Below are 24,426 nucleotides of genomic sequence, written 5' to 3' on the forward strand. Positions count from 1 at the left end.
CCCCGTGGGAGGCCAGTTCCCACCTTTTTGCAAAACGGAGGAATGTTAACAAGAGCCATTCTAGGCTCATTCTTCGTTGCCGGAAGTAGTTCTGACCCAACAGTCAAAGGGAGGGCCAGTTTTAGAAAGAACAGTTCCCCAGGAGGAAAAGATTTACCGGCTACTGGCAGGGCGCGACAGGACAATGGGGGGGCCGGGCATGGGAGCCTAGGCCGGCCCGCGTGACGGCGGCCAGCGGCGGGGCGGGACGAGTCTGGTGCTGGGCAGCGGGAGGTTCTGGAAAGGCGGAGGCAGAAGCACTGGCCGAGGTCAGCCAGGGGGTGTCTGGGGGCGGCAGGACCAAGACGCCGGGGTCCGGGTGGGTGAGAGCTGCGGCTGGGACAACTGAGGCAGCATGTGGTCCTGGAGAGCTAGCCCACGGCTCGCAGGCCAGTGCAAGTATCTGCTGGGACCGGGCGAGGACCGAGGGCTCGTGCAGCCGCCACCGCCCCGAGCCGGAGCCGCTCCTCGCCGGCTGCGGCCCGAGCCCCTGCGCATGCCCAGAGCGCCCGGTGGGCGGGCCGGAAGTGGGCGGGCCCCGCGGAGGCGGCGCGGGGTGGGGGTGAGTGGCGGGGCTGAGTAGCGGGTGCCCTCCGGGAGGGACCTGGCTTAGGTGAGGAAAATGGGAAGCTCTTCCACGCAGGCGAAGGGTTGCACTTACAACGTGATCGAGAAGCCGTCGAGATAAGGCGCGGCTCCAGCCACTGGAGGATGAGGATCCTGGGGATCGATGAGGACACTAGGAGAAGGCGACAGGTGAGGCGTCACCTGCACAAAGTCCTGAGTCCGGCGAGGGTCTCGGTGGGCAGGTGGTGCGGGCGGAGGTGTGAAGACTGGGAACTTGAGATAGGGAGACTGGTGATGAAGTCCCCAGCTCTACGGCAGGCGCTGGATGTTCACGCTACAGTCGTTGGAGTGCTGGCCCGATTTTCTTTCTTTCTTTTTAAGATTTTATTTATTTACTCATGAGAGATACAGAGAGGCAGAGACATAGGCAGAGGGAGAAGCAGGCTCCCTGCGGGCAGCTTGAGGCAGGACTGACTCCCAGGACCCCAGGATCACGCCTTGAGCCAAAGGCAGACCCTCAACCACTGAGCCACCCAAGTGCCCCTGGCCTGCTTTTCAAATGAAGAATATTGAATATTCCCCCAAGGGGAAATTACTTGTTCTGAATTCCAGAGTTGAGATGCTGGGTGGGAGGCAGGATTTGAGTTGAGCGCCCTGATTCCAAAGCCAAATCCAAATCCAAAGTTTAAGGGATGGGTAAGTGGCCTAGAACAGAACTGACAAATATTACCCATACAGGATGAGATGGTAAATACTGTATTTTCCGTCTCCTGGGCCAAGAGACATTTCATTATGTAGCTAAGTTCATAATATATGAAGATGGAAAGGGGTGTCGGCTGACTCAGTCTGTAGAGCACATGGTTCCTGATCTCAGGATGGTGAATTTGAGCCCCACATTGGGCATAGAGATTACTTAATAAAGGGGGGAGGTGGAAGAATATTAAAAGAAAGAGATGAAACATTTTTCCAAATGCTTCTTATTGACAGATCTTTATTTACAGACACTGACTTTGAAATTCATAGAATTTATATGTCATGAAATACTATTTTGTTTTTTTTTAATCTTTTTTTTTTTAAGATTTTATTTATTTATTCATGAGAGACAGAGAGAGAATGAGAGAGAGAGAGAGAGGCAGACACAGGCAGAGGGAGAAGCCGGCTCCCTGTGGGGGCAGCCCGATGTGGGACTCGATCCCTGGACCCCGGGGTCACCCCCAAGCCGAAGCCAGCCACTCAGCCACTGAGGGCCCCACCCCACCAGTGCCCTTGGAAAGAGAAGTTAAGACCAGCTTTCCCAGCACCAGTGCTGGAGACTCCTCAGTCCTCGCACCCCCACCCCGCCTCCTTAGGTCCCTGAGGTCCTGCCTGCTCTGGCCTCAAGGAGGAAACTGATGTGGCTGCCAGGGCTGTGGCCTCCGGCACCACTGTCCACGCCCAGGAGCTAGCTGGCTTTGCCCTGCCCTGGGCTGTGGCTGTGGACAGAGAAGGGAGGTGGGAGGTGCCAAGAAGAGGGTACTAGGCTGTGGCTTCCTGTCTCTGGGTGGAGACAGGCGGGGGTTCTGGGTGCATGTCTGTCCCCTCTCTTATTGCCTCTGGCTGCCTGGGGCTCAGAGCAGTGCCAGGAGTGCCCAGAGGATACCATCCCAAGAGAGGCCTGGGTTCCAGGCCTAGTGCCACAGGCCACCCCTAGATGTGATGGCATTTGGAAGTGGGGCCTTTCAGGGGGGCAGTTAGATCATCAGGGTGACCCTGTGAGGATGCAGGGAGAAGACAGCCAGCCCCCCGGGGCACCAGGAAGCACGGTGGGGGGGGGGGTGCGGGGCCGGGGGCAGGCACCTTGATCTTGGGCTTCCAGCCTCTAGAACTATGAGAAGTACATTTCTGTGGTTATAAGCTGCCTCATCTACCGTGTTTTTGTTGTAGCAGCTTGAACGGGCCGAGGCCCTTTCCTTCCATGCCCTTTAGTTTTCTTCTCTGTTCATGAGGGGCTTGGACTTGATCTTTGAAATGGATCACTTCTTGATCCTTTGCCTGCGGTTGCCAGGAATGGGTGAGCGCAGTGAGAGGCAGGTGTGGGGCGAGGGGCCTGCCTGAGTGGTGGGTGGTTTCCTCCTTGGCCGAGGCAGACAGCATCGCCCAGGCCTTCCCTGCCAGGCCTGCCATTCAAAGCCACCACTGGGTAGCTTCTGGCCCAGTTTTCCAGCCTGACTGCTCACCTGCCCCTCTGTCTCCAGTCAGGGTTGTGACTACTAGAGATACAACGTTCCGCCCACTCACCCTCCTTAATAAAAAAAAAAAAATTTTTTTTTGGTGGGTGGGGGTGGGGGGCTGGGTGGATCAGCGGTTGAGGTCTGCCTTCCACTCAGGGCGTGATCCTGGAGACCCACCATTGGGCTCCCTGCATGGAGCCTGCTTCTCCCTCTGCCTGTGTTTCTGCCTCTCTTTCTCTGTATCTCTCATGAATAAATAAATAAAATCTTAAAAAAAAAAAAAGGGTGGAGGTGCAAAAGAAGCACTGAACTCTTGATCTCTGGGTCCTGAATTCAAGCCCCATGTTACTTGTAGAGATTACTTAAAAAATAAATAAATAAATAAATAAATAAATAAATAAATAAATAAATTTTTTTTTTTTTAAAGATTTGGTTTAGGGCCCCTGGGTGGCTCAGTCAGTTGAGCATCTGCCTTTGGCTCAGGTTATGAACCCAGGGTCCTGGGATCTAGCCCGAGTTGGGCTCCCTGCTAGGCCGGGAGCCTGCTTTTCCCTGTCTCTCTGCCTACTGCTCCTCGTTTGTGTGCTCTGTCAAATAAATAAATAAAATCTTTTTAAATAAATAAAATCTTTTTTTTTTTTTTTTTTAGAGATTTTATTTGTTTATTTGAGAAAGAGAGCACAACCAGGAGGGAGGAGCAGAGGAAGAGGGAGAAGCAGACTCCTCATTGAGTAGGGAGCCTGATGCAAGACTCGATCCCAGGACCCTGGCATCATAACCTGAGCCAAAGGCAGACAGATACTCAACCACTAAGCCACCCAGGTGCCCTCCCCCCTTTTAAAATTTTTTTATTTGTTTAAGTAATCTCTATACCCAACACGGGGCTTGAACTCATGAAGATCAAGCGTCTCACATTCTGCTGACTGAGCCAGCTGGGTCTCCCGTCCTCCTTGATGTCTTTAATGCCCCTCCTTCCATGGACTGGTGCCATCACTGTCATCACTGACTTCCTGTTTCACATGGATAAGGGGATCCCTTTGTCATGGCACTGGCTCATCTTCCCTTTCTCAGGTGGAGCTACCTGCAGTCTTTGAACCTCCTGCACCTTCTCAGGTGCCTTTGCCGGCACCCTCTCCTCCCCCATCTCTGCCCAGAGAACCCCATTCAGTGTTCCTGGTGCAGCTGAGCATGTGCTCCTCTGGGAAGCCTCATGCTTCCTACCCACCTCCCCGACTTGGGTAAGGTTAGGGTTCAGGGGCATCCCTCCCACGTGTCCTATTCCCCGATGTACTGTTCATCCCTCCCAAAGCAGGGCCAGGGCAGGGGTGGCCTTTGACAGTGGAGACCAGCAGTTTACCCAGGACAGGTGCCTGGTGACGGTTTCCGAAAAGCAGACGGACCAAAGGAAAGCTTTCCTCTTGTGTCTCCCTTTGTCGCCACTAACATGCAGTTGCTGCAAGCCTGGCGTGAAGAGTGGACACCCAGTCTGGCCTTGCCTTCATTGTGCAAGTATCCACGCTCATTTCTCAGTGTCCCTTGCGGCCAGGCGCTGTCCTTTCTGTTTGCTCCCTCTGCCAGCTGTGTGCACCTGATAAGGCCCAGAGTTGGGGGATGGTGGCGCTGCAGGATGAAGGGGCCCTTGTCCTTACATGCCACGTGGAGGAGAGGGCCCCTTCTCTGGCCTGAATGCCTGGCCGGGACTGTTAATCTGTAAGACACGATCTGCCAGGCTTGAGATCCGGTGTGGTTCGTGCAGAGTGATGCCCCTCAAGTGCAAGCCCAGGAGTGGGAGACAGAGGCGGAGAGGCACGATGGGGCCTGGATGGCCCTGGATGGATGGGGCAGGTGAGGGACAGAGGGCCACCAAGGCTGGCCCCATGTTCTGGACTGGCATGGGTAGCTAAGGAGCAGACTACACACATTCTCCGTCGCCAGCGACACAGCAGAGGGTCAGGGCTCCGGGGAATGTCGTGCATTCAGTTTGGGACATGCTGAGATTGAGGTGCTTCAATGCTCAGGGATACTTATGCCTGAGGGTCTGTCCCTAGGGTCGCTTGGGCCTGCTGATGGCAGTGGCAGAAGCCCAGGTGTTAATAAGTGAGTGAATAGGGGCGCCTGGGGGGCGCTCAGTGGTTGAGCATCTGCCTTCCGGCCCAGGGCATGACCTGGAGGCCTTGGGATCAAGTCCCATGTCGGGCTCCCTGCATGGAGCCTGCTTCTCTCTCTGCCTGTGTCTCTGCCTCTCTCTCTCTCTGTGTCTCTCATGAATAAATAAATAAAATCCTTAAAAGTGAGAGTCCGGTCCCGGGTGGGGGTTCTGGGAACCTGGTTTCCAAGGTTTGCCGGGGATCGTGAGGCCAGGCTGGGCCCCTCTGAGTAGTCCGGGAAGCTCCTGATGACAATGGGAGGGGTTAGGTCTGTACATGGGCCACATGTTCCATTAAGGCCTGATTCCAGAAGGGTGACCCAGGCAATTCTGCTGGGCCTCTGGTGGGCAGAGGCTGTCTCTGAGACTCAAGCTGGGTGCGGGGTGGCTGTTGTAAGAATGTGTCCATGGGGAGCGCGGTGCCACTAGCTGGCAGAGCTTTTCCAGATTTTCCATGTTGGTTCTGAGGATTTGACTTGAGGTAGATGGTAGTAGGGGAACCCAGCAGGGGAAGGAGTTTTCTCCTAGATCTGTTGCTATTGTTGTTAGTAATCTGAGCTACTCTCCTTCATACCTACTTCCTGCAGGGCACTATGCTGAACCCTCTGCAGATGTACCGATCCCTGCAGGAGCTCTGCTGGGCACATGTTGCCATCCCTGTTTTAAAGATGAAGAAGCCTGGGCTTCATGGAAGCCAAGTTAGGGATTGACATCTTGGATGCTTTCAATTGATGAAAATGGTTTTAGGGACCCAGGAGCAAGATATCAGGAACTGGTGGGGGGATGGGGTCAGCTGGATGGCATCTGCTGGGGGCCAGTGAGTCTCCGCTCCTGCTGTGGACCTGTGGGACTGTGGCCCAGTGCAACTTCATCTGTTTTCTTTCTTTTTTTCATCTATTTTCTAGAAGCAGCCGGAAACGTGACATTTTGTAGAAAGATCATGCTTTGTAAATGTTGGCAAAGAATTGTGTAAGGTGTTCAAAACATGCAATCAAGCAGGCTCAGTTGGTGAAACATCTGCCATCGGCTCAGGTCATGATCTAGGGGTCCTGGAATAGAGGCTTGCATTGGGCTCCCTGCTCAGCTCTCTCTGTGTCTTTCAGATAAATAAATAAAACCTTTTTTTTAAAAAAGACATTGTTTATTAATTTTGCAGATATTAGGGTGCTCACTGGAGGTGTTGGGGTGAAGGAGACAGACCTAGTGCAGAGTATCATTGAGCTCAGCATCCGTGTCTGAGAGGGGCCCTTCCTTGGAGCAGGACAGAGCACTTCCTGGAGGAAGTGGAAGTGTCGTGGATGCTGTATCAGTCAGCGAGGACTGCTGTAACAAAGCACCACAAGTGGCGCAGCATACAACAGAAATGTTTTGTCTCATGGTTCTGGAGGCCAGAAGTCCAAAAGTCAAGGTGTTGGGAGGCCCATGCTCCACCTGATGGCCCTGGGAGAGGATCTGTGCCTCTCTCCGAGCTCCTGGTGGATCCAGCACTCTTTGGTGTTCATAAGAGGTGACACAGGAGGGTTTCCTTCTCCCTTCACTCTCGGTCATGTGAAGATATGAGAAAACAGCCATCCGCAAATTAGGAAGTGGGTCCTCACCTAGAACCAGGTCCGCCAGCACCCTGGGCACGCTCCTCCCTGCCTCCAGCACTGATAAATCAGTTTGTTGTTTAAGCCACTCAGCCTGTGGCATTTTGTTAGAGTAGCCGGAGCTGACTTACACACCTGACCTGGAGACTCCCACCTCAGCCTCCTTCATCACATGGTGTTTTCCTTTTATATCTCTCTGACTCCTTGTGTCCTCTCTCAGAAGCCTCCAGTCACGTTGGATCAAGGGCCTACCCTATTCCAGCATGACCTCATCTTGTCTCGATTTTATCTGCAGAGATTCCGTTACCAGATCAAGTCACATGCACCCTCGAACATATCTTTTAGGGGGGCTGCAATTCAACCCGCAACAGATGTGTAGAGTAGGCAGGTGAGATTTGGGGAAGAGTATTCCAGGAAGAGGAAACAGCAGGTGCAAGTCACCTCCAGAGGCAAAAGAATGTGAGTGGGTTTCAGGACAAAAGCTGAGCACAGCTAGAGTGGAGAGTGGCCATGAGATGCTGCCATGGTGACTCAGTTGGTTAAGTGTCTGCCTTCAGCTCAGGTCATGATCCCAGGGTCTGTCCTGGGACAGAGCCCTGTGCTGTTGGGCTCCCTGCTCAGCGGAGAATCTGCTTCTCCCTTTCCCCCTCCCTGTGCTTGTGCTCTCTCAAATAAATAAATAAATAAATAAATAAATAAATAAATAAATAAAATTTTAAAAAGAAAGGAAGAAAAAAAAAAAGAGAGAAAGCTAGTTTCTTTTGGTGGAGCCAGACTTAGCCCTGCAGCAGGGGGGCTGGAGCCCATGGAGTTGTGGAGTGTGGCCTGGCCACAGTAGTCATAACACACTTGGAGCTAACTCCTGCAACTTCCATCTCGCAGGCTCAGCCAAGGAAAACAAACAAATAAGGAGAATATGGGGGAAATTATTCGTATTCAGTTGACCCTTAGACAACACGGGTTTGAACTTTGTATGTCCACTTACACTGTTTTTTTTTAAAAAAGGTTTTATTTATTAGAGAGAGAGCACAAGCCAGGGGAGGAGCAGAGGGAGAAGGAGAAGCAGATTCCCTGCTGAGCACGGAGCTCAATCCCAGGACCTCCCACCTCTAGAACATAACCTGAGCTGAAGTCACATGCTCAATGGACTGAGCTCCTGGGGTGCCCCTTTTTTAGATTTTTTTTTTTAAATTTATTCATAGAGACACAGAGAGAGAGGCAGAGGCACAGGCAGAGGGAGAAGCAGGCTTCATGCAGAGAGCCTGACGTGGGACTCGATCCAGGGTCTCCAGGATCATGTTCTGGGCTGCAGGCAGCGCTAAACTGCTGTGCCACCGGGGCTGCCCTAGATTCTTTTTTCTTTTCGATAAACACAGTGTAGTACTGTGAATATATTCTCTTCCTCATGACTTTCCTATTAAGGTTTGTCTTTTTAGTGGCTCACTTTATTGTAAGAATGTAGTATACACTACATACAACCTACAAAATACGTGTTATGACTATATTATTGGTAAGGCTTCTGGTCTACAGTAGGCTATTAGTAGTTCAGTTCTGGGGGAGTCAAAAGTTATAAGCAGATTTTTGGCCATGCAAAAGGTTGGTACCCTTAATCCCTGCATTGCTCAAGGGTCAACTGAAATTTTAAAAACTTCCAAAATGCATTTTGTGTCTGTTCTTTCTCTTCTAGGTTGGTTATTCTATGTATTCTTATTGACAGCCTGAATCCCTGAAACCAGGAGACTGTACTATATGGGCCTCTTAAGGGGGTTTCAGGAGGTAACTGGGCTCCTTCCTGATTTGATAACGTCATTGTCATAAAAGATGTCCTCTGTTCAGTGTCTGTATCTGGGACCCAATAACTGGAGTGGGATCCTTGCATCAAAGGTACTTCCTGCTGTTTCCGAAGAGCCCGGTGTCCTGCCCATGTCAAAAACCCCATTGGAGGCAATATAAAAGCATTCTGAGCTGAGACTGACTCCCTCTTGTCTGCAGTTCTTTAGAATTTATAAATGCTTTTTTAAAAAAATATTATTGGCGCACCTGTGTGGCTCAGTAGGTTAAGTGTCTGCCTTCGGCTCAGGCCAAGATCTCAGGGTCCTGGGTTGGAGCCCTCTGTCTGGCTCCCTGCTCAGTGGGGAGCCTGCTTCTCCCTCTCCCTCTGCCTCTCTTCTCTGCTCGTGCTCTCTCTCTCAAATAAATAAATAAAATCTTTTTTAAAAAAAAAGATTTATTTGAGAGGAGCAGAGGGAGAGGGAAAGAGAATCTCAAGCAGACTTCCTGCTGAGCATGGAGCCCAACATGAGGCTCGATCTCATGATCCTGAGATCGAAAGCTGAGCTGAAATCGAGTCTGATGCTTAACTGACTGAGCCACTCAGGTGCCTCACAAATTATTTTCTAAACTATTGCTTCATTTGAGCCTCAGAATAGTCTGATATAGATCTAATTTAGACTAAGGAAATAGGGAGATCAGAGACCCCTTATACTACCATAGCCAGGAGCCATGGAAACAATGCAGAGTTGGTGTGGAGTTGGAGGTCTGGGTTTGTGGCTACAAGTTCATTTTTTAAAAATTATTTTTCATTTTTTAAAAAATTATTTATTTATTTATTCATGAGAGACAGAGAGAGAGAGAGAGAGAGAGAGAGGCAGAGACACAGGCAGAGGGAGAGAAGTAGGCTTCATGCAGGGAGCCCGACATGGGACCCAATCCCAGGTCTCCAGGATCTTGCCCTGGGCCGAAGGCAGGTGCTAAACTGCTGAGCCACCCAGGGATCCCCCCACAATTTTAGGTATGATTTCAGTGTTTTTGTGCATCAATTATGGATACCGTCACACAAAAATTATTTTGAGGCTCCAATGAAGCAATTTTGAGGAAAGCATTTTGCAAACTGTGATGGACTGTCCAAATGTTATCCTCAGGTCATGGAAAGTGTTTCCATAGTTGTGCGAAAGGAATCCGTGTGGTCAAGAGCAGGAGCTTAAGTGAATGTCTGCCTTCATCAGTAGTTATGTTCTGTGGCTGCATTTAGATTATTTGACTTTGAACTTAATTACCTGTATTATATTAATCGCTTCGGCATCTGTGTCTATCATCCCCTGTTGCACCCAGTCCTCCCTGCACCTTATTTCTGTGGGTGGGCATGGGCTAGGGTGGAGATGGGGTGGGGTCTGTTAAATTCTGCAAGCCTTTCTATCAGATTTCAGTGAGACAACCACAGTTTTTTGGAGCTCTCAGTTCCAGTTGCGGAATCTGGTCTGAGAGTGACTGTCAGGAGGGCCTTGTGGTGAACTGGAGGGTCTTTACTTACCTGTGGGTCGGTGCCCCTGCTTTAGTTGATGGATACCTTGGAGGAAGGTAGCCTCTGTGACCAAATCTTCAGATTTTCTGGAGTTGATTATTTTTTCTGAATGTGGAACTGTTACATTTTTCATTCTCCCTGGCAACTACTGGCTAGCTGGATTATTAGGGAGCGAGCCTTGGGTCCACACTCCGGGCTTCAGTTTTCTCACTGATAAATTTGTGATGGTATCACCTTCCATTGGGTTGTTAGAAGACCAGATGAGAAACAGAACCCCCAGACCCCCACACTAGGCCTGGCTGCAGGAACTCAGCGGGAAATGCCAGCTACTTAGGTTCTGTTGCTCTCTGGTAATCCCCAGGCTTCAGAGGTGGTAATCCTGGTCCATTTGGGGCCCCGGCACCCATATGATTATAAGGAATCAAGGGATTAACGCAGGCCTTTCAAGCGTGGTGGTCAAGCAGCTCAGATTAAGGGGTCTGGTGTATTAGGAAAAAAGAACCACTCCTCCCCACCTACCATCTTCATGATTTCAGGGAAATGGTTTATTTTTCTTTTTAAAGAGAAATTTCAGCAGAAATAAGTGAAGTCGAATGGGAAATGTGAACCCCCAGCGTGAAAACGACGCTAATCGCCTAGGTGACGCCGGACGCCCCGGGATCGGGGAACACCCGGGTCCCACAGTGTCTCCCGCCACATCCTGCCCGAGAACCAGCGGCCCCAGAGGCCCCGACGCCAGCAGGCTCCACCCCTTCTCCGCTTCTGGCCCGAGGGAGGCGGCAGAAAGCGGGAGCGCTGGGCCGCGAGGGCACCAAGGTCAAGGGGGAGCCCTGCCGCCGGCCTTGGGGGGCGCCGCGCGCCCCGTCTCGGCCGCCCGCGTTCTCCCGCTTCCAGCCGGACGATCGGGGCTTGCCAGGCTTCTCAGAGCCCCGTTTCCTCTTTTGGGAAAGCGGAGTGGGCGAAGCTAGCGGTGCCGGGCTGGGCGCCCCGCGACGAGAGCCTGCAGCCTCAGACCGCGGAGGGGTCGGTCGCCGGCGCCCTCGGCCGCGGGGGTCCCGGGCCCGGCGGCTCGCGGCAGGGCTGGGGTCGCGCCCGGCCCGGCAGACCTCCGCGGGCCGCGCTCGCGCGGGTTCTAAAGTGAGGACAAAGCCCGCCCGGATTTAGCGTACGCGCGCCACTGCGCCCAATGGGGCGCTAGCGCGCGTTTGAGTGACGGGCGAGCGAAACCAATGAGCACGCGCCTTGTTGCGAGGTGGGCCCGGCCCCGGCATTATAAAGGGCGCCACGAGTCGGCATTGTCAGGCGGCGGCACCGCGCGGGCCCGAGTGAGCTTGTTGGTCGGTGGGTCTGTGCGGCGCGGCGGCGGCGGAGGGCGCGAGGTCGCGGCGGCTCCGTTGGCGGCAGAGGCTAGGCCCGGCAGCGCAGGCGTGAGCGCGGCCGAGCCCGCGGCGCCTTCCCGGCGGGTGGGGACGAGCGGGCCCCGCGGCGTCATCGGCGGCGAGGTGAGCGGCCGGGCCCGCGGGCGGCGGGCGGCGGGCGGGAGCCGGGGCGGGAGCCGCGCGGGCCTGACGCGCCGGGGCCGCTCGTTGCAGGAGCTGCCGCGCCTCGGCCTAGCATGTCGGAAGCGGGTGAGGAGCAGCCCATGGAGACGACGGGCGCCACCGAGAACGGACACGAGGCCGCCCCCGAAGGCGAGTCGCCGGCGGGGTCCGGCACCGGGGCCGCGACGGGCGGCGGAGGCGGGAGCGCGGCGCCCCCGGCCGGCAACCAGAACGGCGCCGAGGGCGACCAGATCAATGCCAGCAAGAACGAGGAGGACGCGGGGTAGGTGCGGCCGCGGGCCGACCGGGGCGCCGCCTTTGTTCCGGGGCCGCCTTTTGTTGGCGCCACGCGGCGGGGGGAGGGGCGGGCGGGCGGCCGGGGCCTGCTGGCTGCCCGCCGCCCGGCTCCTCCGCGCTCGCGGGCTCGCCGTTCGCGCCGGAGTTTGCAGGAGTTTGTTGGGTCGGCTTTGGCGCCGCCCCGGGGCCGCTCGCGCTGGGCTGGGGGCGGGCGGCCCGGAAAGGGGAGTGCGCTCGGACCCGGGGCCGGGCCGGGCCGGCCTGGGGTTCGGCGGGGCTGCGTGGGCGGAGTTGGCGCGCGCCCCGGCCGCGGCCTCGCTGCCTCCCCGTTCCCCCCCCTCCCCGGGGGCGGAGTCACGGTCTGAACGCGGTCTCCGGCCCCCGGAAGCCTCGAGTTCCTTAAGAGCCGAGTTCTCGGGGGTGGCCTGGAGGGGCAGGGACGACGGCTGCTGGAGAGACGTGCTTGTTAGTTACATGGCTCCCTCTGCGTTCAGGGCCGATAGGTGCCCGGGCCAGAGTGCCCTTGGTCCCCTTGCCCCGTCGGGGGCCACCGAGTCTGAAGCTGCTCTAGGGTCAAGGTTGTTTGGGGGGGCGTTGTTGACGCCTTCCAAATGTAGGACCCTGGGGGACTCAGGGTAGATCTGTGTGCTAGATGGCGACTTTGCTTAGAACCTGTACCCAGGAAGGGCTGGCACGTGTCTTTACCTTTGCAGAAAAATGTTCGTTGGAGGCCTGAGCTGGGATACCAGCAAAAAGGACCTAAAGGATTATTTTACCAAATTTGGAGAGGTCGTTGACTGTACCATAAAAATGGATCCAAACACTGGCCGGTCAAGAGGGTTTGGGTTTATCCTCTTCAAAGATGCAGCCAGTGTGGAGAAGGTAAGCAGGATATTTGATGTCAGTGGTCTTAAGTTCATTCTAAGAGGATACCATTCTGAGCATGATTAGTTGGTGTGTTCTTTTTTTTAAATTTATTTTATGATAGTCATACAGAGAGAGAGAGAGAGAGGCAGAGATACAGGCAGAGGGAGAAGCAGGCTCCATGCACCGGGAGCCTGATGTGGGATTCGATCCCGGGTCTCCAGGATTGCGCCCTGGGCCAAAGGCAGGCGCCAAACTGCTGCGCCACCCAGGGATCCCAGTTGGTGTGTTCTGTAGGTGGTTGAGCTTTGGGGAAAAACAGAGGTGAGGAACTTAACTGTTTTTGAAGGGATTAAAAATAACAGATTAAGGGGTGGGTAGTAGGTATGGACTCAGGTCGTCCAGGAAGAGTTTAATTGGTGTTTGATGCCTACACTGGCACTGATAAAGCCAGTGTTTTATGAGCACTAGAATAAGGAGTCTAGAGTTGCTGTGGAGTAGGCATTATTTTAGTCTCATTTTACAGAAAATACTCAGAAGTGTAAGTAGAAGAGTTTACACACCAGAAAGGGGTGGTTTGCAACCGAGCAGCCCACCCTCAGCTTGGACTTTTCATCACTGTTTCTTTACTTCTGAGAGACCAGCTTTAAACTGCCAGCTGCTGGGAAAGCTGGTGGGGGCGGGGGTGGGCTGTAGGTATTCAGATAAAAGAGCTGTACTTGAAGTTCAGAGATGACGGTTGCTAAGTCAGATTGAGGGTAGTTTGGAGGGGACGAACAAGTTCTGTGTACCCGTGCTGGGGCCTGTGTGGCTCAAGGAAGGGCCTTGGTGAGGGTGGTGCTGCTGAGTTAAGACTTGATTTTCTTCTGTTGGGACAGGTTCTAGACCAGAAGGAACACAGGCTGGATGGCCGTGTCATTGACCCCAAAAAGGCCATGGCCATGAAAAAGGATCCGGTAAAGAAAATTTTTGTAGGGGGTCTGAATCCTGAAGCCACTGAGGAGAAGATCAGAGAATACTTCGGCGAGTTTGGGGAGGTGAGTGTGTGACTTTGGGAGTGACTTGCCAGTTGCCTTCAGCTTGCTTTCTCTCCCTGGTCCTTGGCAGCCTTGGCTGGCCATTGCCCTCGTCAGCAAGGCTTTTCACTCTGGCCTTCCTAGGGTCTTTTCTCCTTGGAGTTCCCTTCGGGTTCTGGGGGCCAGGTAGGAAGAGGCATTATTGGTTCTGAGCTTTGCATATATTTACAGATCGAGGCCATTGAGCTTCCAATGGATCCAAAGTCAAACAAAAGACGAGGTTTTGTCTTCATCACCTTTAAAGAAGAAGAACCTGTGAAGAAGGTTTTGGAGAAAAAGTTCCATACCATCAGTGGAAGTAAGGTGAGGTATCTCCAACTCTGTATTTTGGCCTCCTGCTGCTGGAGAGCTGGCTCTCACTGGTATGGGTTAGGAGTTGGGCTCCCTCTCCAGGGCAGTTTGACCCTACTGTTATTTTTTTTTTTTGCAGTGTCTGCTGTCCTGATTGGGGCAGATGGTCCTGTCCTTCAGGGAGTCCCTAGGCTGGTGGCATTGGCAGAAACCCAGGATGTGTGGGAGGCAGGAGAAAGGGTGGTTTGTATGGGATGGAGCATGTTGAGTAGCCCCTTTGATTCCTGACTGAAAGCTAGAGATCATGCTGTTCTGAGTCTAGAATCCAAGGTGAATATGGCCTGCAGTTAAGGTCTCAGAAGATTCTAGAATTTGTTATTTATGGGTTGGTTTCCTCTGGGTTGAAGTCTTTCCTGCTGTGGAGCTTTTCCAACTTTCTGTCAGAACCAAATCTTTGTTTACTTCTATCCACTTTTGGACTCTGATTAGTTAACTCCCATCTCAGGTGAAGATTCTTCCCAAAGCTTCCAGGGTTTTAGTTTTAGCTTACCCATGGCCGGTTTTGCCTTAAAAATGAGTACAGTGCTGTGCAGTGAGAAGTGCAGCCCTTCCCTCTGAACTCTGGTCAGGCTGGAGCATGGCGGTTTCAGGTATTCTCCAGGTGGCTAAGGAGGCAGTTGAGGGTGTGGCTCACCGGCAGGGTGTGGCAGGTCTGAGCAGGAGTGGCAGCCAGATAAGGTAGGACAGGTAGGGTGGAGCTCCTAGAAGTTTTAATCCTGGCTGGGAATTTAGACTAAATTCTGGATTTGGGCCTTTAAAGTACATAAAGTTTCGATTTTTAGGAACAGTTGGGCAAGAAGAGCTCGTTCACTGTTGCCTCACTGCACAGTTAATGACGCAGAGGTGGTTTCTTTCTGTGTCTCAATGTGAAAGGGACAAGAAGTACCTATAAAGTTAACTGCTACTGGTGGTGGGTTTTGAAATAAATGTATTCAGCATTTTTAATTCATTCAACAGGGTAGAAGATAGCAGATGGTATCACTTGGGAAGGGGTGGTTTGCCAGTTTTTTGAAGGAGTAATGCTTGAATGGTGACATAAAAATTTTTGACTGGTCCTAATTAGGGGACCTCAAATTGTTTTAGGCAGGAGCCCTGGGAGGTCCCTGACCATAACCCCACCCACACTGAAGAGATTTTTGAGCAAAAGAAATTGAGTCTGGATCCTCAGGGGACACATCTGGCCCTTCCCCACAATAGGCCAGTGGTTGGGGGAAGAGGGAGGAGCAGTATGTCCCCAGGGAAGCCGTGCCCTGAGCCTCAATGGCTTTCTTCCTCAAAGCTGGAGGTCAGGTCAGGGTTGCCATCGTAGTGTATTTGAAGGGGATGCTTCATTTCTGTAAAGAGAAGAAAAAAATGAGAGGTTATTTTCCCCTAAGGCCCTTGATCTGAGAAGCCAGCTCTTGATCTCTCTTGCTTATTAGTAGGACCATGCTGGCATCACACCTGCTCCCTGCTGTGGGATCTTGCTACAGTGGTTGGCATTGGCCTCACTGTCCTTCCTTCCCAGTCATTAGATGCGGAGCTGCCTCTGTGTGGCCATCAGTATATCTGGGGTGATAGCTGTTACCCCCCCAGTAAGTTGTCTGGGGAAAGGTTTGGCGAAAAAGGCCCTAGTGAGTCTAGGTCCATTGAGATTTTGGTTGTGGCCCTGAAAGCTTCTAGCCCAAATGTGGTTTCTCACATTTTATATCAGTGTGTCTTTTTTGTTTTTGTGTTTTAAAGGTTTACTTTAGAAAGTGAGTGTACGTGCATGGGGGAGAGGGAGAGAAACTTTAGCAGAGTTGGTGCTCAGCATGGAACCCCACATGGGGCCCAATCCCCTGACCCTGAGCAAAAACTGAGTTGGCTGCTTACTGGACAGAGCGACCTGGGTGCCCAGTCCTGGATGTATTTTATTTTTGAGCAGATGGTCCCGAATGGCCATCTGAGTATCTGTCCACAAAGGTCTTTGTCTACTCAGAGCTTGTCCCGGTGGTCTGATCCACCTCGTCTTCTCTGCTTTCAGTGTGAAATCAAGGTGGCTCAACCCAAAGAGGTCTATCAGCAGCAGCAGTATGGCTCTGGGGGCCGTGGGAACCGCAACCGAGGGAACCGGGGCAGCGGCGGTGGTGGCGGAAGTGGAGGTGAGTGCAGCCTGGATGAAGATGGGTCCCTGCCTGCATGGAGCTTCCGTGCCTGTCTGGGGGGGCTCTCTGGCCTCTGGTGTGTGGTGTGCCAGGCTGCACAAGTCCCATCGGCTGTGCTGCTGCTGCTGCTGCTTGGCATGAAAGAGTCTGGCTCTCTTCGTGGCCTGGGGCCCTGGGGCGGAGGGGCATTTGGCACTGCGGTCCAGGGAGGGTGGTGTGGGTGGGCACGAGGGGGTGCGCTCGGCTCTGTGGCTGTCCTGAGTCTTGGTACACCTGTGGGTGGGTGGGCAGAAGGTAGGGCAGGGCTGTGCCAGGCGCTTTACCTCCTTCTGTCCAGGCCCCTCTGACTCCAAAGCCTGAACTTCATCCTTTTTGTGGCCCAGCTGCCAGGGAGGGCAGGGGTGAGGAGAGGGAGATTTCCAGAGAGAGTGAGCTCCTGCCTCATTTGCCCCTAGTGAAGTTAAGCATTCAGGCCTTTCCTGGCCTTCAGATCCCAGGCTTGGGTCTCAATGCAGGGTCGGGCCCAGGGCCCTCTACATCAGGACAGCAGTCCCTTGATTTCTAGTTCTTGAGTTGCCATAGTAACCCCGCCACCCAAAGGGCAGGATTTCCTCCATCCTAGCTCCTGCGTGTGCTAAATGGTCCACGGGCCCCTGTGCCCTGCTCCCCCCACAGGTCAGAGTCAGAGTTGGAATCAGGGCTACGGCAACTACTGGAACCAGGGCTACGGCTACCAGCAGGGCTACGGGCCCGGCTATGGCGGCTACGACTACTCGCCCTATGGCTATTACGGCTACGGCCCCGGCTACGACTACAGTAAGTAGGAGAGAGGGAGGCCCCATCCACTCACCCACCCTGGGAGGCAGGACAGACAGTGCAGGGGCCGCTGGCAGCAGGGGCTTTGGAGTCGGACAGGCTGGGCTTTGCGGCCTGGCTCGGCCACTGGCGCGCCGCCTGATGAAGCTCTTGAGCTTCTGGGCCTCAGGAAGGTGGGGCGCGATGCAATCACCACCCCTACTGGACAGGGTGCAGGCTCTGGTGAGGATGCATGTCAAGCGCCTGGCACAGGGGTAAAGGCTCGTTGTTGTTCTCCTCCCTAGGTCAGGGTAGTACAAATTACGGGAAGAGCCAGCGACGCGGCGGCCACCAGAATAACTACAAGCCATACTGAGGCTTCATTCAGCAGGATGCCCGACTGATCGCACACGCTTTGTTTGGATATCGAGTGAACACAATTATGTACCAAATTTAACTTGGCATACTTTCTATGGCCTGTCCCATGTGCATCTTATTTAAATCTCCCCCCTGGAAATCAATCTCCTGTTGACTATTTCCAGAGCTCTAGTTTGTAGGCAGCGTGTGGGGTCTCTGAGGCCAGAGCGGCATTATGGGCTGATTTTATTCTCGGGTTCCCAGAGCCAGATTGGAGGGTCTGCTTCCTGCTGCTGTGCTGCAGCCTGGACCTGTGGACCCTGGTTGTAAAGAGTAAACTGTATCCTAGAAAACCAGTGTCACCTTTTTTTCACCTTTTAATTTTATATTATTTGTGTCATACATTTCCTGTTAATGGAAGTGTTAATTTTACTGTACTTTTTGGTACCTTTTGGGAATCTAATGTATTGTAAGGTATTTTACACGTGTCCTGATTTTGCCACGACCTGGATATTGAAGCTATCCAAGCTTTTGAAATAAAAATTTAAAAACCCCCAAAGCCTGGGTGAGTGTGGGGTATCCTGTGAAGAGCGGGGAAGGGCTAGGTGCTCCTGAGCCTTCGAAGCTCTAGTACCCTCCACGACCTAACAGCAGTCCTGTCAGGCAGAGCTGCAGACTCTCAGAACTGCTGGTTAGCTTCTTTTGAGGATTTGGTCCTACTCAGGACTCACCCTTTTAGAGAAAGTTAAACTCCAGGACCACAGGCCTTTTCAAGATGGTGTCGTGTCCCCCCCCCCCCCCCCCCCCCCCGGGCAGTGGGGAACATTCTGGGACACCTGCAAACTTCTGTCTGTACTTGTTGGTAGAAATGGGTATTTGGTCTTCCAGCAAGGACTGAACCTATAGATGGAGGCCATGTCCTAGGAGCCAGCTGCATTTGGACAGTGTCCTTTCTTGGAGGACAGCCCAGCCCCCTTCGGCAGAGCCTAGCTGCTGACTGGATGGGAGCACCCAGGGTGCTGGTGGTTGAGGCCTCAGGAGACCTGGTGGCAAGAGGCAGCAGTGGATGAAGCCTGGCAGAGAATGTTTCCCCATCACCTCAGAGGAAAGAACTGGCTCAAGGCAGGTGCTATTCCTGCCCTCTGATGTCCACTATAAAATGCATAGTGGAGATTTTTCTGGGGGGTGGCTGGAGATGACCTGGTTAAGAGCAAGGTTTGGGTTGCTTGAGGGAAGGAGCCCCTGCTGCGGATGGTGCAGTCCCCAGTTGTGTGGGTTATGAGGAATAAGACCCACTCACCCAGGGGAGGACAGGATGCCTCAGGGCCGGAGCCTCAGGGTCTCGCAACTTCTCATCTTTCCTTCCATGTCTGAAAAACAGCACAAAGTCACCCAAAAAGGGTTAGCAATTCTCCAGTGTCCTTTCATCAGCTGGGTGCAACTCTCATCCCAGCAGCTCAGTGCCTGAGGGAGACCCCAGCCTTCAAGTGAGGCACAAAGGTCCTGCCCTCTGTCTACATGACTTCACTCATGACAGTGGGGTCTTTCACCCGAGCTCTGGTTCCCTTGCCCTGCATCCACAGTACCACTCAGGCAGGAGGGCTAGTGCCTTCCTGCATGCCTGCCTGCTCGGTGCTCAGGAAGTCTGTGAGGTGAGTGCAGGCCTGGGCCCCAGGGACCCCCCCCCCCCCCCTCAGCTCCCTGTTCCTGCACCGCCTGGAAGACTCCTGGCTAGCACCCTGGAACGTCCTATATCCTGGCTGCAGGCAGGCTCTACAGACATAGTCAGCTGCTCCTTGCTCCCCACCCCCTCACCTGTCAGGATGGCATCCATCTTTGCCACTACGTGCTGTGCATTGTCCACACTGAAGCACATTGGGGGTTTAAACTTGAGGACGTTCCTCCCAGGACCATCAGTGCTCAGCAAAATGTAGTAGTCTTTCAGTCTGAGGAAAGGAAGTGGTGAGGCCCTGCTGCCCACCAGCCAGGGAGCCCTTCCAGGCCCCAGCTCTAGCTACCCTGGCCTGGGGGCCCCATGGCAGACCAGGTACTACCCTCCACCACTGGCTCACTCCCATTCCCACCTGCTGGTCCTTTGGGGTACCCTGTACCTGGCCCTCAGCATGCTGCTCCCACCCCCCACAGGGGCCTCAGCTGCTCCATCCCTGGAGCCCCAGCCTGAGCCAGGACCAGCCCTAGCCTACAGCGTGGACAGCAAGCATTCCTGTGCATCAGCAGCACTTCTAAGCTGGTATGCTGAACCCCACGTCCCCCTCACTAGCTTCAGTAACTTCCTTGGCCAACCCTGTTTCTGCTTCTTGTCCAGAAGTAATCTTTGAAATCCCAAAGGACTCTCCAGTTTTAATTTCCGGTTCTTTTTAGGAATGAGGACTTTAACCCTCAACATAACTGGTACCTGAAAATGTTAACATTCCACATTGATGGTTTAACCTAGGGAGGTTATTGGGCCAGAGAAAAGGGGTCTGACGAGATTCTATTTACATTCTGACACCACTTCCAATCTCTCATTCCTTTTTTTGTTTAAGCTTGTCAGGCTGGCTCCTTTCTCCCATACTATTCTTCCTGGCATGGACTGTGGTCCTAGAAAGAACAATATCTGGACCTTAATCCAGCCCTGCCACCAGCAAGCATGGCAGCCGCAGGTGCCACACCTGCCCCTGGTCTAGTCTCACTGATGGCACTAAACTCAAGGTGGGTGTGAGGTGGGAGTCAGGCTGGGCCTCATGGCTGGCTCCCTCCTTCCCCCTGATCCCATTGATTCCAGTCCTGAGGCTCCCTGGGGGGAGGCAGTAGGTGTGCCTGCCAGCAGAGGCAGGGCTCGGCGGAATACAGGAGGGGCCTGTCTCAAAAATCCCAAGAACATTTTTACATTGTTTCTGTTCACATGATCTCAAAACAGAATGATGTATGTTTTGCAATTGGAATAAGGACATAATCAGACACCAGGAGGGTTTCCTCAGGTTCGGCTCCTGCCTTGGATCGAGGGAAGGAACACGCAGGCTGGGGCTGGGGATTTTGGAGTCTGGAGGTCCCAGTCATCTAGAAGCCCTCCACCTAGATGAGCAGGAGGCCTGTCCATCCCCAAAACCCGCTGCTCTGGGATCGGGACCCCCCAGTCTGGCTCTGCCACAGCCCCTGGTGTGACTGTGAAGCTGCTTCCCCTTGGGCACCTGGGGAATGTGAAATACGGCTTTTCGGTCTGAGAGCCCCTGTGGCTATGGCATCCTTGGCCGAGAATGGCCTGCACCCATCAGAAGCCTTTGGTGCAGGGCACAGGCCATGGAGCTGACCGGGCTGCTTTTCCTGTCTGGAGTTGAGTGGCGCCCAGATGGGTGCTCCCTTCCTGCTCAGGCTGATGTCAGCTCCTTCAGGCAAGCCCTTTGTGAGCCCTGAGTGCCCAGGAACACAGTGACAAGAGCAGAGCCGGAAGGAGGTTCTTTCCCATTCAGGGTCCTAGATGCTGCGAAGGTCACCAAGAATACCTGGACACCACGTAGTTTGCCTCTTCAGTTGCTGGCGTCCTGGTTGCCTCGTCTTTGATCAGATCCACACCAATAAAGAGCCCAGTGCCCCTAGAGCAGAAAGGTGACATCTTAGGAGACCAGGCCTGGTGGGGGTGGACCCTGGTCCTTGCTCTCCTCCTGTGCCTGGGCCTGTGGGAAGCACCGGGGCTTGTTCTCTGCTTCCTGGGCAGGTTGAGAGCCATAGAACCTTCAGATGGTGGTGACCTAGTCCCAGGGAGTAACTGCGAGGGGAAGGGCCCCAGGTGTGACGGAGGAAAGGTTGAGGGTCAGAGCCAAGTCTGACCCTGGTTTTCCCTTCCCTAGAAGTGTCATCTTGGGCCAAAGCGCACCTCAGTGCTTTAGTTCCTCCTCTGTGAAGATGCAAGTCCCCACCAACCCAGGTGCTTAGGAGGTGACAGAAGAAACCGCACTTGGCCGCTGGCAGGTGCTTAATCAGTGGGTAATGACTGCTGCCCCAGTCTCACCTGACGTCCCCGATGATCGGATGTTTGGCTTTCTGCTCCTCAAGGAGCTCCATCAAGTAGCTGCCCACAGAGGCGGCATGAGCCTGCAGCTGCTCCTTCTCCAGAACATCTAGGACGGCCAGGCCTACAGCACAGGATACAGGGCTGCCCCCAAACTGAGCCAGGGGACAAAGCGCATGTCAGATGCTTGGAAAAGCAGGCCACGCACCAGGGAGCATAAGGGCAGCAGAACTGCCACACGCATTCTGAGGGCAGCGACAAGCACAGGCCTGCACCCCTCAGAACTCAGTACTTTGGGGGTAGACAGGGTTCTCCTGAAGCCCCTGTGGGCTGTCCTCGTTTTTCTGGTGCTAATGTGACTATAACTCAGGTAAGGTACCTCCAGGGGTACAAGAGGAGCCCCAAGAGACCAAATCAGAAGAGAAGGTGTGCTGTGCATTCCCATAGCTGGTTTTTGTTGAGAGGCTTTAGAAAGCCCCATCTCACAGGTTGGGCCTAGACCCATCAGACTAACCCCCATCACCTTAAAAAGGGGGTCAAGAGCAACATGCCAGAGCCGCACCCAGGAAAAGCCACTCTGTGTAATTTGACTCAAGGCTCTATAGTTTGAGCTCAGGGCATATTTTAGGGCACAGAACATGATAAGCTGGTTGCCTGTAAGCCACATGTGGCCTGAATATTCACTTTGTTTGGCTTGTGTGACATTATCGAAAGCTTTGAATTAGGTGCTAATGTTAAATATGTAGTCCTGACTGAGAATAAACCTGGCCTATCTGGCTACACTGGCAGGGGCTGTCCCCCTTCAGACACCCTGGCTTGCTCTGACTCACTTCCTCCACCTGGTCCTGCAGGTGTCCGAGTGGGGACCTGTGTTACAGAGAGTCAGGAGCAAGGGTGTCTCTTGCAGAGTATTTTTTAAAACTATATTGAAAAAGAAAACTTTATTGAGGCAGAGTTTACATACAAGAAGCTCCAAATGTTTCCAGCATATATAGTTCATTGCAACTGGACAAGTACATGTACCTAGGGGACCTCCACCACAATGAAGATACAGAACATTTCTATCACTTTCCAAAGTTCTTTGTGCCCCTCCACTATAGGCTTATCCAACCACTGACCTGCTCTCTATCACTATTGTTTTGCTGTTTCTGGAATATCCTACAAACAAAATAACAGAGTACATGCTTTTCTGTGCCTGGCCACTTCTGCTCAACACGTTTTTGCAATTTCCTATCTTGTCCTGTGTATCAACAGCGTGTGTTCATGTCATTGGTGTCTAGTATTCCACTGTATGGACGTACAGTCATTTGTTTATCCAATTTCCTGTTAATGGTCCCTTGGGTTATTTTGAGTTTGGGCTATTATGAATAAAGCTGTAAGAACATTTATAACAAATCTTTGTGTAAACAGAGGTTCTCATTTCTCTTGGGTAAATACCTAGGAGTGCAGTTGCTGGGTTGTAATAGTAAATGTGTATTTAGTTTTATAAAAAAATCGTGAAGCTTTCCCAAAGTAGTTGTGTCTTATCACATTCCCATCATTAGCATACAAGATTCCAGGAGCTCTCATGGAATGATTGGAAATTTCAGTCTTTTGAACTGTAGCCATTCAGTTGGGGGTGTCATGGTGTCCTGTAGATGGGCTTCAGAGCTAGTGTGCAGAGCCCCATACTTGAGGTCATCACAGGCTTCCCAGGTGATTCTGCCAGGAGGCAGATTTCTGATATGCCCAAAACAAATTACGTGTGAGATGAACAAGGGGATGGGCCGATGCTACTTACTGTATAGTATTAACTGTGAACTTAAAGAGGTAGAGTATATATATATATATATATTAGTAGTATCTTTTGTTTAGAATCATGACCTGGCCAAGATGCTGAACTAGCACAATAGGTAGATCATTGCCCCAAGATCACCCCAGAGGAGCAACAGGAAGAAAATGAACAAGGTTTGACACAGTTCTGGGAATCTAGAAGGTCATGTGTACACATAGGGCTATGTTCGTGTCCTGTGCCATGTGCATGTTCAGGAAAGACCTGAAAAGCTCTAAGCTCCTGCCACCGGCTGCCTTGAGGCTCTGCAGAAGGAGGAAGTAAAGGCTGAGGCAGAGTAATAAGCTGCTTGGCTGAGTATTGAACTAACACACGGAACTACTTGTCAAAGGCTGAGACAGATTTTTAAGGAGGTATCTGTCCAATCATTAGATGATCATTAAGCCAGCCAAGTAAAGGCTACATACAGAACTAGTTCAGAAATGGCACTATACAGGTAGTAAAAAAACACCACCAAACCATAAGGAGGGAATATGATTTCCAAGGTTGACAGATTATTTAAAATGTCCAGGTTTCAACAGAAAATTATGAAACGGGGATCCCTGGGTGGCGCAGCGGTTTAGCACCTGCCTTTGGCCCAGGGCGCGATCCTGGAGACCCGGGATCGAATCCCACGTTGGGCTCCCGGTGCATGGAGCCTGCTTCTCCCTCTGCCTATGTCTCTGCCTCTCTCTCTCTCTGTGTGTGACTATCATAAATTTAAAAAAATAAATAAATAAAAATAAATAAATTATGAAATGTGCAGGAAGCAAGACTCCTATGTGGGGTGAGGAACAATCAGTAGAAACTGTCCTTGAGGAAGCCAAGACGGCAGCCTTATTAGACAAAGACATTAAATCAGATGGTATGCATATATTAAAACAACTAAAGGAAACCATATTGCAAGAACTAAAAAGAACTAAAAAGCAATGCATGAAGATGACGTATCACCAAATACAGAATATCATTAAAAAAAGAATAGAAATTCTGGAGTTGAAAAGCACAGTAACTATAACGAAAAATTCACCAGAGAGGCTCAACAACAGATTGGAGCAAACAGATGAAGGAAATCAGCAAATCTGAAGATAATGTCAATCGAGACTGGTCTGATAACCAGAAAGAAAAAATTAAAAAATGAACAGAGCTTCAGCAACCTGTGGAACACAATGAAGGAAACCATTTGCAAACAGGAGTTCCCAGAAGGAGAGGAGGAGAGACACAAAGACAGAGGGTGGGAGAAATGGGTGAAGGTGGTCAAAAGATAACAAATTTCCAGTTATAAAATAAGTAGTTCATGGGGAGGTAATGTACAGCATGCTGACTATAGTATTATGTATCTGAAAGTTGC

At 52.4% G+C, this 24,426-nt stretch overlaps 2 protein-coding genes across 6 annotated transcripts in view; one reads left to right on the forward strand and one right to left on the reverse strand.

The window, feature by feature from the left end:
* The first annotated feature begins 613 nt into the window (after nt 1–613).
* On the forward strand, nt 614–22,663 carry HNRNPAB (heterogeneous nuclear ribonucleoprotein A/B). Of its 3 annotated transcripts, none has more exons than XM_072728800.1 (8): nt 614–795; nt 11,445–11,676; nt 12,404–12,572; nt 13,433–13,591; nt 13,802–13,933; nt 15,987–16,104; nt 16,783–16,923; nt 17,208–22,663. In XM_072728800.1, exons 2-8 carry the CDS (start codon nt 11,468–11,470, stop codon nt 17,276–17,278), a joined length of 999 nt encoding a protein of 332 aa, XP_072584901.1. In that variant the 5' UTR covers nt 614–795; nt 11,445–11,467; the 3' UTR covers nt 17,279–22,663. The 3 variants fall into 3 exon arrangements, with proteins under 3 accessions (XP_072584901.1, XP_072584900.1, XP_072584902.1); XM_072728799.1 differs by lacking the exon at nt 614–795 and adding an exon at nt 10,893–11,354; XM_072728801.1 differs by lacking the exons at nt 614–795; nt 16,783–16,923 and adding an exon at nt 10,893–11,354.
* Nucleotides 14,893–24,426, reverse strand: part of PHYKPL (5-phosphohydroxy-L-lysine phospho-lyase) — a 35,489-nt gene continuing 25,955 nt past the window's right edge. For all 3 annotated transcript variants that reach the window (XM_072728795.1, XM_072728798.1, XM_072728797.1), the window contains 5 exons: nt 21,269–21,423; nt 20,763–20,852; nt 19,075–19,205; nt 18,560–18,629; nt 14,893–15,315 (listed from right to left, as the gene is read on the reverse strand). In XM_072728795.1, the coding sequence (XP_072584896.1) occupies nt 18,580–18,629; nt 19,075–19,205; nt 20,763–20,852; nt 21,269–21,423 (426 nt within the window). In that variant the 3' untranslated portion in view covers nt 14,893–15,315; nt 18,560–18,579. The remainder of the gene's footprint in view (nt 15,316–18,559; nt 18,630–19,074; nt 19,206–20,762; nt 20,853–21,268; nt 21,424–24,426) is intronic.

This window comes from Vulpes vulpes, chromosome 12 (genome assembly GCF_048418805.1).
Source record: "Vulpes vulpes isolate BD-2025 chromosome 12, VulVul3, whole genome shotgun sequence".
NCBI lineage: Eukaryota > Metazoa > Chordata > Mammalia > Carnivora > Canidae > Vulpes > Vulpes vulpes.